At 39.8% G+C, this 17,569-nt stretch overlaps 1 protein-coding gene across 1 annotated transcript in view; it reads left to right on the top strand.

Moving 5' to 3' along the window:
• The window catches only part of NPSR1 (neuropeptide S receptor 1), a 52,498-nt gene that overhangs the window by 9,082 nt on the left and 25,847 nt on the right, over positions 1–17,569 (top strand). The window contains exon 2 of the mRNA XM_057425754.1: positions 1,382–1,514. Within this exon, the coding sequence (XP_057281737.1) occupies positions 1,382–1,514 (133 nt within the window). The remainder of the gene's footprint in view (positions 1–1,381; positions 1,515–17,569) is intronic.

The following is a 17,569-nucleotide window of genomic DNA, read 5'->3' as shown; positions in this document are numbered from 1 at the left end:
TCCATTTTTCACTAGCTCCCACATTATGGGTTTGGTGTCAGGAACTGGAAGATCCCAAACAACTGCATTGACATAATCCAAAACTCTTCCCAGTTTCTAGGATGTGAGTCCAGGCAACCAATACATCTGAAGCATTGGAAAGCCACAAGAAGGTAGAACAGGGCCTGAAGGCTCCGCTATATTTCACTCACGCAGGGGTCTGATCAGGAGCAGCTGGTTCTGGGATAAGGGTCCCTTATGGAAATTTTTAACTTTAGTAACTATCAGTTCTGCTGAGACAGGTAAGTATTTTTTCTCTCTTCAGTGCTAGTAATAATGAATATATTATTGCTGCTGGATACATAAAGATTTTTATTTCCTCCTGAGTTTTTCTGCTTTACATCCTTCAAACCCCTTACTGTGAAAAATACACTCTTCTCTACTTGTCTTCACAGAAGAGCAGTAGAAACACGTTCCATGCTGCTACATACAGCTTTACAAGGGACAGGGTTTTATAAGTGAGAATTTTACAGAAATGAAGAATATTTTCTCCAAGCTGACCCTAGGTTCACCAGGCTCAGAGCTGGCCGGTTGCTATGGAGAAAACGTAAACTTCACACTAGCATGGAGGGGGAAACCTGCAGAGTGGGCACTGGAAAGTGATTATCCTGCATGTAGCAAGGGTTTTGTTAGGCCAAAAGTAGGGAGAAGATTTGGCATGTGGTCACAACACAAGTAAATGCAGATACATACACTCTTGTTCTTGCAGCCTAAGGATCCTGATGCTTTGAGAGCACAAATAGCTTTCCAAATTCCTTTCTTTTCATTGTAGGCAGTACCACTAGGGGACGTTTTGTCATCACGTATTGCTCTCTATACAATTTTCCTTACAGTGGGTCATGCTTGCTTTTCAATCTTGGTGCATATCTAGATCATGGAGTGAATGTTTGAATTTCATAGGGCTCGTGAATGACCCGGACTCACTGGAGCTGGGAAGGAAAGAAGTATTTATTTCCCTCATTTCTCCAAAGGAGCCCATCTATCAATATTCCTTACAGAGTGAGGAAGCTGGTTATTTCACAGCTTGCTGGAGCACCATGAGAAAACAAGGCTGCATCTCACTTTAGCGTTATGTGCCAAGCACAGATACTGCTAGTGGGTTTGTGGAGATAGAAGTAATATATAGCCACTGCAATCAAAGTGGAATGAATATCACCAGCAGTGAAGCATGTTAAGAATTTGCTGAAAGAAAAAGGATATCTTTTAAACTAAATGCAATCTATTGGCAAAATTCGCATTTCACTCCTCTTTTCCATTCTCATCTCATTTGTCCTAGGATAACTTAGTGGCTCAACCCAAGTCACCTACCAATACACTTTTCTTTCCCTTCTCTTCAATGCAGACGGAGCAGCTGGTGACTCTTTGGATTCTCTTTATTGTCACTATTGCTGGGAATGCCATTGTGCTCTTCTCTACCTGGAGGAGGAAGCGGAAATCTCGAATGACCTTCTTTGTTACACAGTTGGCAATCACAGGTAGTGTATGGAATGGGTTACTATTAAAATGACAAATAAGAAAATGCAAGTTGAGTGGTGAAGAATTCAGTTGTCACCTAATGTCCAGCTGCAGTTTGCCATAAGACAGATGGATGGCTGCTTACCTCAGGGCTCAGTCTGCCTCCCATCTGAAAAGATGTTGCTAGCTGTAGTAGGGTCTGAATCAGATGCAGCAGCTACAGCTCATTGATTTCACTGAATCTTATCTTCCAGTCTGAACATTCATCCACATTTCCCCAGTTGTTGTCATGGAACTGTTTAAATTAAACTATTTTAAAGTTAATCTTTTGTGTTTTTCTACTAAACCCCTTCTAAAGTACTTCATAAGGGTATTTATTGCTCCATCAATTACGCTCTTGCATTGGCAAGTGAAAATTACTTCATCTTGTCTGGTTTAACCAAGTTAGGGAAATATAACAAAGCATAAAGGTGGAAAGCAATGCATTTAGCTTTTTTTTCTGAAAGGGGAAAGGATGCTGGTCCAAGAACTTTGCAGTTTTTAAATGAAATGTAAAACTGTACAGAAACCTGGCTTGTAGAACATCGGTCTCAGCAACTAGGAAAGGAAAAAAGAGCATAAGCAGCACATTGTTTCTCTGTGGCCTTGAATGGGCTAAATCTGTGGGGATTTAAGTTTCCCAAGGGAAAATATGTGCTGTTTCTGTAATGGCGTCCTGCTACTAATCCCGGTTTACGAGAGAGCTGAGTTGTGATTTTTGTGTATGTAAGATATATTCGTATGCTTTCTGTTGATTTTTTTTTTTTATTGTTTTTTTTTTTTGGTGAGCTATGGTAGGAATTACAGCACTTTTCCACTATTTCATATGTGATTTCCCATACTCCTTTGACGTCTGTTTTGTATCTATCTGTTTAAACTGGAAAACAAAGGACTGCACACCCCAATTGTAAATATGCATTCTTTGCATGTAAATGAACTCCTGTTCATGGTCTCAGCCATGTCTGCTCAGGAGCTTGTCCTGTTTGAAACACTGCTCTCAGTTGAAACAGTTAGAATAAGTTGTGCAAAGTGATGGAAAGGAACTGTCTCATAACTACAGGTGATGTAAGAATTGTTGCAAGGTGAGGAGGTGAAAGTTTGCAGTGGCTCTTCTGAAGTGTTGGCGGCTGGTTTTCCTGTTTGTCTGTGAGTCACTTGTAATTCACTTTTTATCTTGATTGTGACTATCATGTCACTCCTTTCGTGTACTAGCAATATTATCCATCATGTAAGGCATGTTGATACAGCCTCACAGCACAGTTTGGAAGCACCAATCACAGATCAAGCATTACAGTGTTCACAGGACTCTGAAAATAGACAGTCCCTGCTCAAAGAGCTCCCAGTCCCAGATTGGGATACAGAGGATGATAAAAGGTAGGCAACAAAGCAGTAGTACAGGCAAAGAGAAGAAGAACAACTGAAGCCACAGATGGACACTGTCCACCTTCTGCCTATCATCATCAGCAAGCAGAATACTGGGGGCAACTGTCATAAGAAGGGCTTTGGAAGAGAGAATGGCGGAAAATGATCCCATGTGTCCGTCTGGCACAGAGGGCACAAGGGCTGGGCTTGCTGCCAGAGCAGGGACACAAGTAATACATACACCATCATGGTAATAGAAGATGGGTCCTAATAGGAAGAGCTCAACTAAAGAGCAAAGGGTCTTTTCCTAGTAAGAAAACAAATGTATTTGCTGTAGCAGAGAAAGAACCAGAATAAGGACATGGATGCTCAGAACAAGGAAATAAAACAAGAGCAGACAGAAGTGTCCGTAACAGGATAGCTTAGGAGAAGGCTGGTCCACATGAGGTGTGCTGGAGCGAGGCTACTCCCACTGCTGTGCTGGGTAAACCCTGGGTGGGAGTTTTGATATTTTGGACCCATAGGAAAGGCTGCTTTTTGGATAAGAATGGAGGTGGATAGAGAGCTATTCACTAGGGTTTCAAACACCATCTACATGAAGGGAGGGGAAGGCATTGCAAGTGTGGTTTTGAGGGAGCTGGAATAATCAGTGGCAAAGACAACAAGGCAAATACCCCAGTGGACAACAACTAATGTATGCAGCTGACATTACAATATTGAACAAGCTCCATGTTCCACTCACTGATTCTTCTGACCTTCCTGTTCCTAAAATTATTTCTGACTTTTAAAATCAGAGCTTCAAAGTGCCTGAGATCAACAGTCTTTTCCATTTCATGTTATGGAAATACACGTAAAAAATTCACTTGACATTCACATCTGCAGTGTTAAAAGAGGTAACACCAGCTGGAACAGTAAAGCTTCTCTCAAGCAATGTTGACCTCTTTTGCGATGCAGGAGTCAGAACTTTAATTTATCTTCCTGCACCAAGAGCTCCTGTCAGTATTTTGGCACAAAGAAATTACTTCATTCCTGAAATGGAGTCATTTCACTTTCTTATCTTCAAAAAATATTAATAAGAACAAAGCAAGCTGGCAACAGTCATCATCTTTTCACAACAAGTTATGAGGTAGATGTAGAATATTATGAAAACACTGGCTTGTCACATTGCTTTGACATGCCAGGCATATTTAAATCCTACCAACTAAAGCCTAATCTCCTGGCAAACAGTTTCTGCTTAGTCAATATTACTACTTCTATCTATTCTGAGATTCTTAAAGTATTTATTATTTCTGCCCCAGTAGCATAGAGAAGAATAATGGATATAGCTTTATCAATGCAGGCTTTTCAAAGCCATTAAAAAAGTTTCTGTCTATTGATCTGCAGCTTGATATCTGAGTAGTGTCCCCAATTCTCATGCTTCCCACTAATGTAGTACCAAAATGAAATGAAAATACAGCCTTCGTGTTAGAATAAACAAGGTATTCAAAGCAAATTGTGCATAATACATGAATAGGAAATGAGCACTGTTGTTCTCCTTGACTGGTTGCCAAGCCAGATGCAGTAGAGATGTAGCTAACTGATTGAGGCTCCTTTCAACACTACCAGAATGGAGTGGTTCAACCCACTCGGCAAATGCAGAGATAAGAATCATACTGATCCCTCCCTACACCATAATTCAGCTTGATGCTCGAGGCTGCAGGGATCTGTAGGAATGTGAGTAACCCCTTCAACTTCAATATGCTTAAAGATGTTGCTGAAGCCTGGATTCAGAATATTTCATGTTAAATATATGCCTATACAATGCCTGTGTCAGTACCACATTTATGTCTAACTCTCAGTTCATGCATAAATCTCTGAAATTATCTGAGTATTAAGCACTAGGAAATCAGCTAAGAGTTAACAGCTGAGTTGAACAATATTACTAATCACTCAGCATCAGCTAATTTAACAAAGAGGAATATTGCCATATTTGCCTTGTGTTCAGTTTGCTTTTGGGAATTTTCCTTTATTGTAAAAATGTTTTTCTTAAAAACAAGCTTATCTGTGAAGACTGAAACTAAAATTCAGTTTCCTACAGATTTCAATCTCCAAGGCAATTTAGTTTCTCAGAAACTGGAAGCTCTGAAGATTACCCTGTGAGGAGGGTATTTCTAAACATCTTTTCCCAAATATATTTTTTTTGAGTTTAGCGCAAGTTATGCTCATGGCAATCTCTCCTGGCAGGAAACCTCTCACAACTTCCCCTACCTGATGTCATTTCACGTAACTTGAGAGTCTTAGTGTCTTTAATATCCTTGCCTTTTGGAGATCAAAGAGTGGGGTCTGGCAGATGGGTGAGTTCTCAGGTGCAGTATTACACTGGAAAGCTTCAAGCAGAATACAGTTGTTTTCAGAAAAGATGGTTTTCCCACATATTTATATCCATTTAGATCACTTCACCCAGATGATCTACCAAATAAATGCCTTCTTAACTCTACTTTTCAAGAGTAAAAGCAGCAGACACGAGCTATACTCAAATACTATTTGAGTAGCATTGGACAAGGAATGTAATTCATTGGTTAAACAGTCCATTCAAACTTATTATTTGACCAATTCAAAAACCAATCAAGAAATATATTAAAAATCTCTGCTAAAAAGTATTTTACTTCTCATTATTCTTCATCAAACTTCAACTGCTGCTGACAGAGGAATGTATTTAAGTTCCTTTTAATGACCAAACATGCATAGCTTATTGAGGTTTTTTTCATAAACAGTAATATCTGGGAAGTTGGAGGTGGAAATATCATGACCGTTAGCTCCGTGACTTTGCCCTATTTCAACACAGAAATCAGTACCTTAAGAATACTGTTAGATTGTGTCCATTGTTAGGGGTAGAAATACCTGTAGGCACTTTACTGCATGCTGAATTTAAGCCATAGGCTGACAGACTTAGTTGGAAATGTATGTTCACTTAGGTATTGCTGTGGCTGTAATGAAGAGAGAACAAAAAAAGATGGTAGCTTACATATAAATAGTAAAAAACAAAAGATGACTTATAAAAGTATTTAGCTACAGTCTATATGGTGATATAAATACCAAACCTTAAGGGATGATTTGAGAATGACATTAAAAAGACAAGGAGGTATTTTTAAAAGTGCCTTTTTATATCACTACCGTATTCTTCACTTGCTACAGACAGCTGGATGATAGGCAGCTTTGGGTTTTAAACAATTTTACACTCATTTTGCTTAGTGTTTAGTAAAAAGTCAATATGCTTGCCACAAGAGGGTTATGTGAGCAAATAGGTGGAATTGGGTCCCGCTAAAGCAAAGAATGTTTATTTTCTGTGCTGCTTCTGTCCAGAGAGAGCACGGTTGCAGGGCTAAAACCAGCTGTGCTCAGCCATTGACTTCTGGGGTGACTTTGGTTAATATGACTGAAGGCAGAGTCTACCAACTAATCTACTAATTAAATGGTACTAAATAAGTGCATCAAACTCTACTACTACAACAGCTAAACACAAGCAAACATATTAGAAGTTGTCCTTCCTTTCTTCTTCTTCTCCTCTTGTTTTTTTCCTTACACCAAAACCATTATGGCACTGACTGCCTTAATGTACTGTGCCTGTCTTTCAGTGTTTTTCTTCCTTGCCTCTGTGACTTGAAGGAATGAAGATGACTTGTTACTCCCTGAAATGTACAAAAACTTAATATAATAACACCATTACCAAAATTAATTGATAATTGTATCTGTTACAGCTTTTCACCTGGAAAATGGAACTTGTAATACTCCTGCATTTCAGAGAAATCATACATACGAATTCATCAGTTTTACAAGTACCTTAGACATCACAATGATTATGAGCATTGGAAGTTAATTGCATAGCACCAATTAGCAGCTAACTCAGCAAGTCACCTTAATGGAGGTGGACTGCTGGCAGCCAAAGAGCCCATAGATTTCCCACTTATACTGGAAAACTCACACCTTGCCAGCTGGGTCTTGGCTGGAACCTGCCATCTGCTTTACATAATTGCCCACCCAAGACACAGAAGCCTAATAAGGAATGCTGAACTGAAATAGAGTTTATTTCAACAATTCACAGAAATCCATGGTTTTCTCTCCTTTCCACACCTTCATTTTCTGCTCATGTGTGGGAAAAGTCTGAGGAGAGGTGAGAAGCATCAGTATCCTACCTTCAGAAAAGAAGACTTAGAGGAAGTTACAATTGTACTGCAGAGTTCATTGATAAAATTGAGAGAAGGATATCTGCATTCATTATGTCATAGAACCACTTGAGAGTGTAATTAATGAAATAATGTATGGTAAGAGAAAAGTCTCCACTAATGCATCATCCTCATTCTACACTGCATGTTCCCATCACTGCTGAAAAGGGTAAGTCAATATTAGGAAGGGTGTCACTGACACATTTGCCTGAGTCCCCAGTGGCATCTAAAACCCCCAGTTTTGGAAGAAGCCTGATTCCGGAACACCAGCTGGAATTCCAGCAACTCTGCAAATCACCGGAGTGCGTACACAGCTTGAGAACTAGGGAAATAAATAGATTATTTCCACCTTTCCTCTGAGGGCTAGAGAAACCTAAGCATTTAATACAACTGTTCATTTTGCATTCACAGAACAAATGAGAATCAATTTACCAAGAGCAAAAATAGTCTCCAGGAGTAAACATGACAACATTAACATTACTTATTCAGTGCATCCTATGAAACTGTGTCAAGTTGCCTGGACTGGGAGTGAATAAGAATATCCATTGCATGGCTGTATTAGTTGCCTGAAGAAGAAACAATCATTTTCCATACATATCCTACCAAAAAGACTAATTCAGTAGCTGGAAAACAATATGGGACTAATTTTAAGTTAGGTATGTACTAGTGTATCCCCCAAAAACAGAGACATGATGCAGGATAAGATGTATGTGGTTGCTGCCTGCAATACTCTGTGGTATCACGTGGCAAACCATATTGGATATCCATTGCCATGTCTGGCGATTCAGTACCTCCTTAGCAGAAACTCAAATTCTTCTTTGAACTTTAGCTCAGATTTGAAGATGATTCATACTATCCTAGATCTTAATGAGTAACTTGGACACTGACGATATACAATTCCAGTCTGATATTATGAATCATGCTTTACTACACTCTCAGGTCAGGTTTCTTACGTGAAGAGCCAGAAATATTTCTGTATGTCTCTATATAATCGTTCTTGTCTGCGTGTACGGTTAGTCAACACAAGACTCAGTCTTTCCCGAAGAAAATAGAAAATACCCAATACATGCATCCCTTTTAAAATGCATTTTCTCCAAAACCAAGGTAGATGGGGTAAAGAGTGGAATAACCTCAAGAGTCAGGCAAAGAAACCAAGAGTGAGCATTAGCATGAAAACTGAGTGACAGAAAAAAGCTTTGTGTAAAGGAAACATAGTCTCTTTTGGGGTATCAGGACCTCTATTTCACGGTGTTTGGTCACACAGCCAAAGGAAGATGGCCATGGAAAACAAAGTATGTTTCGTGGTTTAGGGGTGAAATCGTGAAGCTAAAGGTCTCACATAAATAACTTGGCATCTTAAAAACACATTGCTCCAAACCAGTCTAGTAGTGTAGGAACAGTGAATCTGGGACTGGCACAAACATTCAGTCGAGTTACACAATTTCCTTGTGAGGTTTAATGTAAAAGAAACTGGTTTTGGTTCAAAATGAACTCTCCTTGAAAAGGTAAAGTTATGCTCCAACAACACCGGGGCTCTAAGAAAAAAAGGTGGCCTTCAAGAACTGGCAATAATCCTGCAGCAGTTGGATTGACTTTGCCTTCTATGTATGCAGAGAATTTTAGTCAAGGAAGTGTGCTAAGACACAATGGAGCTCATCCTAATGAAGTAGCCGCAGCGTTTTAGTCTAACATACGCTACTCCAAAAAGCAGGCTGGTTACTGCCCAATCAGGGAGCTCTTGTGGAGGTGGAATACCCCAAAAGCAGAGAAATGAGCTACAGGATTTCTGACAACTACTTCTGCTTTAGTTTCCAATTCCAAACGAAAATTCAAGGTGTTTTTAACCAGCCTGGACCCAAGCTTGTGTACTTCATGTTTTGACTAATGCTCACATATTTTTAGGTACCTTCTAAAGGGCTCACTGGGAAGTCCGGGGCTGGTCACCATATTCATGTTTGCTGTGACTATCCATTGTAGCTCACTGCAGTAGGGAACAGTAGCACTGGCACAAAACCAAAATCAGCTTAAATGTTGTATCTATCTATAACAGTAGAATGCAATGTCCCTCCCATTAGTGGAAATATAAAGATAATGAGCTCTCCAAATTTGCTACTGGAAGCAAGAATGGTCATCCACTTAAAAACCCTGTAATGACTGTTATTTATATAGCTTACTTTAATCTTACAAATGCAGGAACAAGATGTCTATGATTCATGGTTTGTAATTAACGCAATCACAACCCACCACACAGACATCCTTAAACCAGCATTTCTGAGCCTGTTGTCTCTGAGCAATGCTCTTCAGACCCCTTACAGGTAGCAAAAATCGCTCTGCAGCACAGCTCTGAGTATAGAGCTGAGGTCCACATGGGGAAGGAGGACTCCTGAGAAAGATCCCTCTTCTTTCCTCCATGAATAGCATCTACGTACTGTACTTAATTGTTCTGGAAGAGGACACTGTGTGTTCATTGTTCATAGGTGCTCAGAGTGGGATTTTCAGCGTGCCTAGTGATATAAACTGTATCCCCTCTGCAACTGTAAAACAGCAGAAACACTCTCCCATCTCCCAGTAGCTCCAGTACCAATTTCAGTGTAGGATATGGTAATATGTTTTTTTCCACATTACACAGAACCACCTGGGACCCTGAAAATTTATCAGCAAAGAAGAAATGCCCTCATTTCGTCTGCATCTCAGTCACTATAACATTCTCAAGACAGAGAAATCCTTTTTAAATTTCATTTTGTGAAGCCATAATATATTTTCAAGTAGAGGGATGAATTCCTGTACAAAGAATTTGAGTCTTTCCTGATATAACATTCAGGGACTTAACAGACTTTAGACCACAAATACTCCTGCTTCTAAAGCAGAGAAAAGCTAGCTATAGTACACCTCTATATATTCAATATAGTGCAAAATGATTATTCCTTTGCAGTGTATAGCTGTGTTTAAAATTACAAGCAGGCACCAGATTTCTGTTCTAAGTCACCCAGGAATGCCTTTTATTGCTGTCCCTAAGGCTTGGGGCCCTGGTCACCCACAATAGAAATAATAACATTAGCAGAACATCTTGTGACTATCCTATCTACCAAAATTCACCGTAAATCATACTTTTTTGAACTAAGATGGAATCAGTCACTGTTTGCTTTTCCTGGGTAATAAGTCATTTCTGAAAGGATTAAACGATGATGAATGGACCTGAGATGCCCTATCTATATCTAAAAGCACCATCCTCTCATTTCATCAGACACACACAGCTTAAACGTGATTCCACTTATCCACCTACAGCTTTCCACATAGGAGATCCGCATTTACTCTTCTATTATTTTAAAAGGAGCTGTCATTATTTCAGATCTTTGCATACAAATGCTTTCCCTGACTAGACATCTGTGTGACTAAAATGAAAGCATTTACTTTCAGCCAGTTTTTTCTGGTAGCTCTTTTCCCCCCTTTCACCTTCAAAGTAATTTCTCTTACCCTGCACAGGGACCTGCACTGTGCAGCTAAATTACTGCTCCATCACAGCTCTGCTGATACTAGTAGGGCTGTGTGGAGATTATAAAAGTTTGCCTGGCCAACTGCAGCACTTTTGTGTGCTGTAAGACCAAAATGCAATGTAGTCTGGGCTTGTATGCTAGAGTGACCAAGTGGGTTTTGAAAGAAACAGTGAAAAGAACAATGAAATTCTAATCTTAGTAATTTTTCTAGTTAGCCTAGTGAAATCGGAATTAGGGAAACAGATTCAGACAACTCTTTTTTCTTATAGCTAAGTGGTTGAGTGCTTTGGTGACAACCTATGTTTGCAGGTCTTTGAGCAAAAAGGACCTTCTTCACCTGAGGATGTCACTGTTATTTAGGGCATCATACCTTTTGCTTTATACAGTATCATTATTTGCAGGGAGGGTGGAGGGAAAATGCTCTGTTAGCTTCTTGACATGTGTACAGCAGTAGGTCTGAAGGAAGCTTCTTGACATGTGTACAGAAGTAGGTCTGAAGGAAGCATATGGTGCAACATCAGTCCTGGGAAGCAGAACGGGACATAACTGTCATAGTGATAACTGGATTAAGTTTTGTGATTGCGTTCTTGCACACTGGTATTCATTTTAGGGGATTATTCATAACATCTATTTTAGGAGCCTCACTGTAGGTATGTAAAATATGAAATCCATCTCCCTGTGCTCCATTTATAGCCAATAGAGAAAAATATTCTGAGCTGCCTTTAAGTTTCTTCTGCAGAAGGATTCAATTCCTAATTTAGATCCCCAAAGTTGACTATATAAATCCCGCCAGTGTTCATATGTCACCAGAAATGTCAGAATTACCATTAGTTTTTGACAACTAAGAACTTAATCTTTCACTGTTTCTATCAGGCCTCAGAAGTCTCTGACTCAAACCCATCTGCAAACACAGAGAAGATAGTTCTCAGTTTGTTGTTAAGTGCAGCAAGGCAGATCAACATGTTACCTGATGAAAAACGCATGATTCTTTCTTTTGTGCTCAACACTTCTTCTAAACACCCATCTGGAATTTGTCCAGACTTCTCTGGGCTCTGCCCAAAAGACAATTTATTCAAGTGGGGTCTGGAGTAAAAAAGTGCAGCTGAAGGGACAAATGTGATTCCAAACTTGAGCAGTAACACTACAGCTGCATGATTAACTTTAAAGGAGAGCCTTTGCAGGGCAGATGACTGCTGTGCCCCACTGCACTGGCAGGAAAAACAACCTGAAATTAATGAGGGATGCAATGGGGACATGGATGCATTTTAGCAGCTCCTTCTGGTTTTGCACACATTTAATACACAGGTACACAGAGTCAAGCTTTGTCAATGTTAAACTGAGATGACTAAACTCCATAGTCCAAACTTTGAAATCCAAAAGAAACTTGCACATACATCATTTATTCCTCCACTGCTATTAAGTTAGGCAGACAGTAGGAAGAGTGAGAGAAGGGTGAAGATTTGCTTCCCAAGAACATGAACAGTCAAAATAGGATGGAAATTAAATCTGGACAAACCTCCAGACATTCCACTTCCAAATCAGACATTCTTCTTCTTCTCAAGGAACAGGGATAACAGCACTGAAAGGCAGAGGTGGCTGGTTGATGACACTGATTTCTTAGACTAAGAGATTACTTATAATAAACAGAAACAATTCTTGCAAGATGTTTGTACTTTCATTATCAACTAGAGAAAGAGAATGATAGACAAAATATTATCTGAACATGTTGGAAGCCTGCAGACTAGAAGTGAAGAATAAGGGGTTTTCAGCAGGAGTAAACACTTTGCTTTGAAGCTGTAGAAACCTGAAGAAACATGATGGAGAAAAAAACAACCCCAAACTACTGTTTTTGTGTGTGTGTAAGCACTTTTATGAAGTCATTTATGAACTTAATAAATAATGTTAACAACAAATATCAGATTCCATCCACTGAATGTGCCAGGACAGCTTTTTCTCTGCTGTGGTTTAGTATAACATTACTTGTGGAGGTGAGTAACACACCTCTGCATTGTAAGACAGTGTTGTTTCTATGAATGGATGTTTTCTAGTCTTGAATGGAAAAGCTGATTTCTATCCATTTCATTCCCAGCTCATTTAGGCACAGAAAAAAACAGGAACTGTGGGAGGGATGGAGAGCTCTCTTAGAAAATGGCTTTCAGAGGCAGGGAGTGTGTAAACACTAGTTTCCTAATGTGTTGTAGGGTTGCTGAAGTTACTGCTATGTTACTATAAAGTACAGAAAAACCATTTAAGGTAATTTCATTCATTCATTCATTCATTCATTCATTCATTCATTCAATTAGTAATTTCATGCTGCTTCTTAGGAAATTGTCTCTCTAGTGATATTTGATAAGCCAACTGAAATACACAAAATGTCATTTGTGGCTCAGTCTTCTTTGTTTTAACAAAATACACAAGAATACCTTAAAATCAAGGAGATGTTCACTCTTAAAATCTTTACTCAAAAAACTGCAAAGCCATGGACAGGAGCTCATGGAAGTCAGAGCAGATCTCCTCTAGAAGGACTGAAAAGTGGCTTCTGTCAGTCCTAGCATGGAATTCGGTGCCACCATTTCCGAGGCCAGCTTTGTACATAACCCTGGAAAAATAAGACTCCTTTCAGTGTTCTGTTCATCTCTCTGAAAGGAGGATACCATGTCACCTCTTCCATCTTTCATTTACAGAAGCAATTTAAAGTTGGATTCCTGGATTTCCCTGACAGAAGCACTTGCAGGCACACAACAAGCCTGACACATTTTGTATACTGAGCTTGTTAGATGGCACAGCCCATTTACAGTAAGCCTCACAGTACTGGCCACATGGTATCCACAAAAACTGTACTACAGCACTGATCCATTCATGAAACTCATGCATTTCCTATCTCTGATCATCTCCTCTGATGAGTTTTTACAGCATTGCGATGCTCAAACTCCCTCTGAAACATCAAATAGGTTTCATTGTGACAAAGAGTTACTAGTGGCAAATCTCATTGCTCTAAGTCAGAAACTCTCATGAAATTTTAATACGCAAAAGGCAACAGAATGATAAATCTACCCACCTGAAATCTGTGCTTTGCAAAGGTATCTAATCTAATATTAATAAGTGTCAACCTCATCAGCTGCATGTCAACCTAGTTTCTCTGAACGGTCGTCTCATAATACTATGTTGCAGAACCTCACCTCAAACACTGAAGTTTCTTACACAAACAAATCAATAGTGAGTCATGTACCTTTGCGACATGGCTGTAAGTAATGACTGCCTCCCTGCATGAATGTGCTGGCACTTACAGCTTGGCAAGTTAACTGGAACACCAAAACATGGTTTTCATCAAGTACCTCCCAAATGCTCAATTTGCCTTCCATGCAGTAAGCAAACCAACTGTGTTTGTTCACATTACAGCACCATTTGCACTCCTCGGGTGTTTCTCAAAAGCAGTTAAGTGTCTCTTCTACAGCAGAAACTTGTTCAAACAGTAGTTTTGAGTTGTGTGGGCATGCAACATCTTGGATAACAGGGACCTGGTTGTAGAGTGGGTGAAACAGAAGTTCAATGTAGGCCATCTGACGGACAGCTGATGGAAATCAGCTTTAAAGTGCTTTTAGTGTCTGGGGCGGGGGAATGTGAGCGTATGCTGCCTCATATTTTCTATCAGCAATGGCATTAAAAAAACATATTGCACTCTGCAACTATGTTACTGTAAGCACGTAACGTCTTCAAGGGCATGTAGCATGGAGCAGCTAGTTTGCTTAAAATTAGACTTGAGCTCATTGAGTACTGTTTTCTGTCTGGTACAGTAGAATCATAAACTCCACCACTGAAAATAACTTTTAAGTGTTTTTCCTGGGAGGAACACTCACTCTCCTATCTAGACCAAAGCTATCAAATTATCAAATATCATCCTTTAGAGCTGGGAGTGGGGGATGGGGAAGGGGGAGGTGGAGAGGAGGAAAAGAAGGCAATACAATTTAACCATCATGAAAGGGAATGTATATTCCATTAATACACCAAAATGAAAAAATAATTTCCCTTTTGGGGGAAATCATATGTCATTAAATGGTTATTTGGGATAAACATCTTGAGGACAACTGAAAAAAAATCTATAATATGCTGACAATTTGATGCTCATTAGATTAGTGCCTGTTGTCTGTGTGAAGGTCTTAGATAGTCCATCCTTTATAACTGCAGTTTACAGAAAGACTTCTTAGGCTACAAAACCTGGACTCCATAGACAGTATAAAGTTAACTGTAGTTTGCAGCAGAAACAGGCAAGACAAAAGATGAAGAGAATTACAGCAAACTGCAGCCATCAAAATCTACAACAAGGAAAAGAACACATTGAACCAGGGCAGCTGCTGTGATGGAAAGAGTCCCCAGCACATTATGAGGGCTGGCAATACTCATTCAGCTGCTAGACACTACAGCAAGTACCATTGCTCTCCTCTACCTGGGGAAAGCTGCAGGCCCCCTGCACAGGGTCTTGTTTTGGGGAAAACACATCCTCGGACTCCCAATGCTTTAGGTAAAGGAGTAAACTCACATGTTTGAACATTGCATGCATGGACTTTGCTAAGCAAGGGATGAGCTCAGGAGAGAGGAAGATAGCAGTTCAGTGGATTCAGAAACAAAAGCAATATGTCACTTCCTCAGTGAACATCAAGGATGTCTTTAAAATAGCTCCATAATTGTTTTACTGAGTGAAGTACCCATAGCACATGGGCACAGAAAGCTCTCTTTTCCTCTGTGGCCTTCACAGCTCTCCAAGAACCCAAATTTTTGGAATAGACTCACATTACTGGATGAGACAGAGCCCTGTTGCAGGACTGGGCATCTCCAGAGCCTCTGTGGTTTGCGAAGAGACTCACTGGTACAGGGAGATACTTCAGCATCCTCTGCAAAGGATCCTTCTGTAGGAGATGAGAGACAACTCCAGGAAGAATATACTACCTGTCATTCATTGAGCTTCCCACGTTCAGACACTTGTCTTCTTGCACTGGAGGGAGAGTCAGAGTCAAATGGAACCAGTGACTGACAGCAGAGACAAGCTGTCAGTCTGCAGCTGACTTCTGCAACAGCACATCTCAGCATATTACAATGCGTTAGAAGTACTAAAGCACTTCAGCTTGTGTGGTTTTAAAGTTATGAGCACAAAGGGCATTTGCCTTTTAATAATGTTTTTATGAGCTGCCCAAGTGGTTTGCAAGCAGTTCAATATCCACTGCTGCATACCATTACTGCTTTGTTTTCTAGAAGACTGCTTGGGAAACACAGGAAAGAAAATGACTGTGATCAAAGTGAAATTACAATACACAATCGCATTTCTGTGAATGCTCTACGCAGCTAATACAAATAGACTGGGAACAAAATTGATTCAATAAGATTCACCAGAAAAACAAAGCAGTGCTTCCAAAACCATCCCCCTTACAGGTATGCTTTTAAATAACTCTGTGCTTCTCTTACATGGTTTATAATATCAATGTAAATTTAAAAGGGTCTGGAAAGGGAATATTCTTGAGTTCTTTCATTGGACCTCAGTGCGCAGATAATAACACAAAGGATTTTGCTCTCGTTCAGGAGTGATTTGATCATCCTGAAAAGTCACAAACAAACGGGCTAGCTACTCCTGCAAGGTAGCATTATGCATAATAATAACTCTAGTTCCAAATCCTTAAACACCCACTCGTTAGTATATCAAATACATTTTCAAATAAGTGCTTTGGCAGGTTAGCATTGTTTTCAGCAAACAATGATTCTACAATGCATTTTTTACGCTTTGCAGAAAATGTTCTTGAAAAGATAGTGATATCATAAATTCATCAGATTGCTGGATTTATACAGTCTGTGGCTTATGTTATCTTTTCTCCTAAGAGGTTGCTAAATACATTCACATCCTTTCTTGGTCAACCATTCATTGCTCCAGAAGTGGAGAAAGACACTTTGATCTCTGTGAAGCTTTTCTCAGAGTTACATTTTTGGTGTGAATTGTAAATAAAGATGAAAGTTCATATTCCTTCACTATTTTAGAAGAGGTTCCAGTTTCAGAGGAACTTTGCTAGGGTACTGACTGAGAGGGTGCAGAAAAGACACAAATAAATTGATTTTAGCTTTTGAATGAGAGTTGTTGTTTTCGCTCTTTACACTCATCAATCTTACTGAATTACCTGCAGGGAAAATCCACGTTTCTGATACTCATCTTAAAGATCCCCAGACCTTTGTGGTCAGAAAAAGAAGCCAGGCACTTAGAAAAATAACTGGTTTCCTGTATGATTTTAGCATGCCAAAATATCACACATCATCCAAAGACTTGACTCTGGTGGGAAACTTTGACTCCATTTTAGCAAAGATTTGTCCAGGTCTCAGAGGCTTTATGTGCCCTCATATCAGTCTGAGGTTGAACTTATTGGGACCCCAGGGAAGGAATCTGCACATCCAGTGCTGTCAGAGAGATCTGACTTGGCCACACTAGGAAACACCTGATGCACCGTGGGCATGCTCTGCCATGCCCCACAGACACGGTGCTGTGGGTCACCCAACACACCTTGTATTTATATTAGTAATGATGTTCTTTGGGAAAACAGAGCAGCAGGATCCTCAAGTCTAGCTGGAAAAATATTAGTCCTGTTTAATGTATCTTTGCATAAATTACTTTTCTCAAAGCAATCCATTTTTTGGACAAGACAGAGTGCAAGAACTGCTGATTTTATATTCCTAGCACACACACGGCGGCACAGGAAAACGTGAAGGGCAAGAGGTGAACTCGGGGTTTTCTTTGGGTCCCCAGAGAAAAAGCAGACATTAGGATGGCTGATATTTTGATAACCTTTCGTGCGTCCCAGTTGTAGCCCTGAATATGCTTTGTAGATACACTCAGCAGCCAAAGGACTGAACTATGCATTTTTTTACATCAGCAGCAGTCAGCTTTTGCTGTGTCAATTTATGCTCATTTATAGGAAGGCTTAATTCTTGTTTTGACAGCTACAG

The sequence above is a fragment of the Pezoporus wallicus genome, unplaced genomic scaffold, assembly GCF_028554395.1.
Source record: "Pezoporus wallicus isolate ANWC-B61680 ecotype Strahan unplaced genomic scaffold, APGP_CSIRO_Pwel_v1 contig_7820, whole genome shotgun sequence".
Classification (NCBI taxonomy): domain Eukaryota; kingdom Metazoa; phylum Chordata; class Aves; order Psittaciformes; family Psittacidae; genus Pezoporus; species Pezoporus wallicus.
This window is presented reverse-complemented; position numbering and strand designations above follow the sequence as displayed.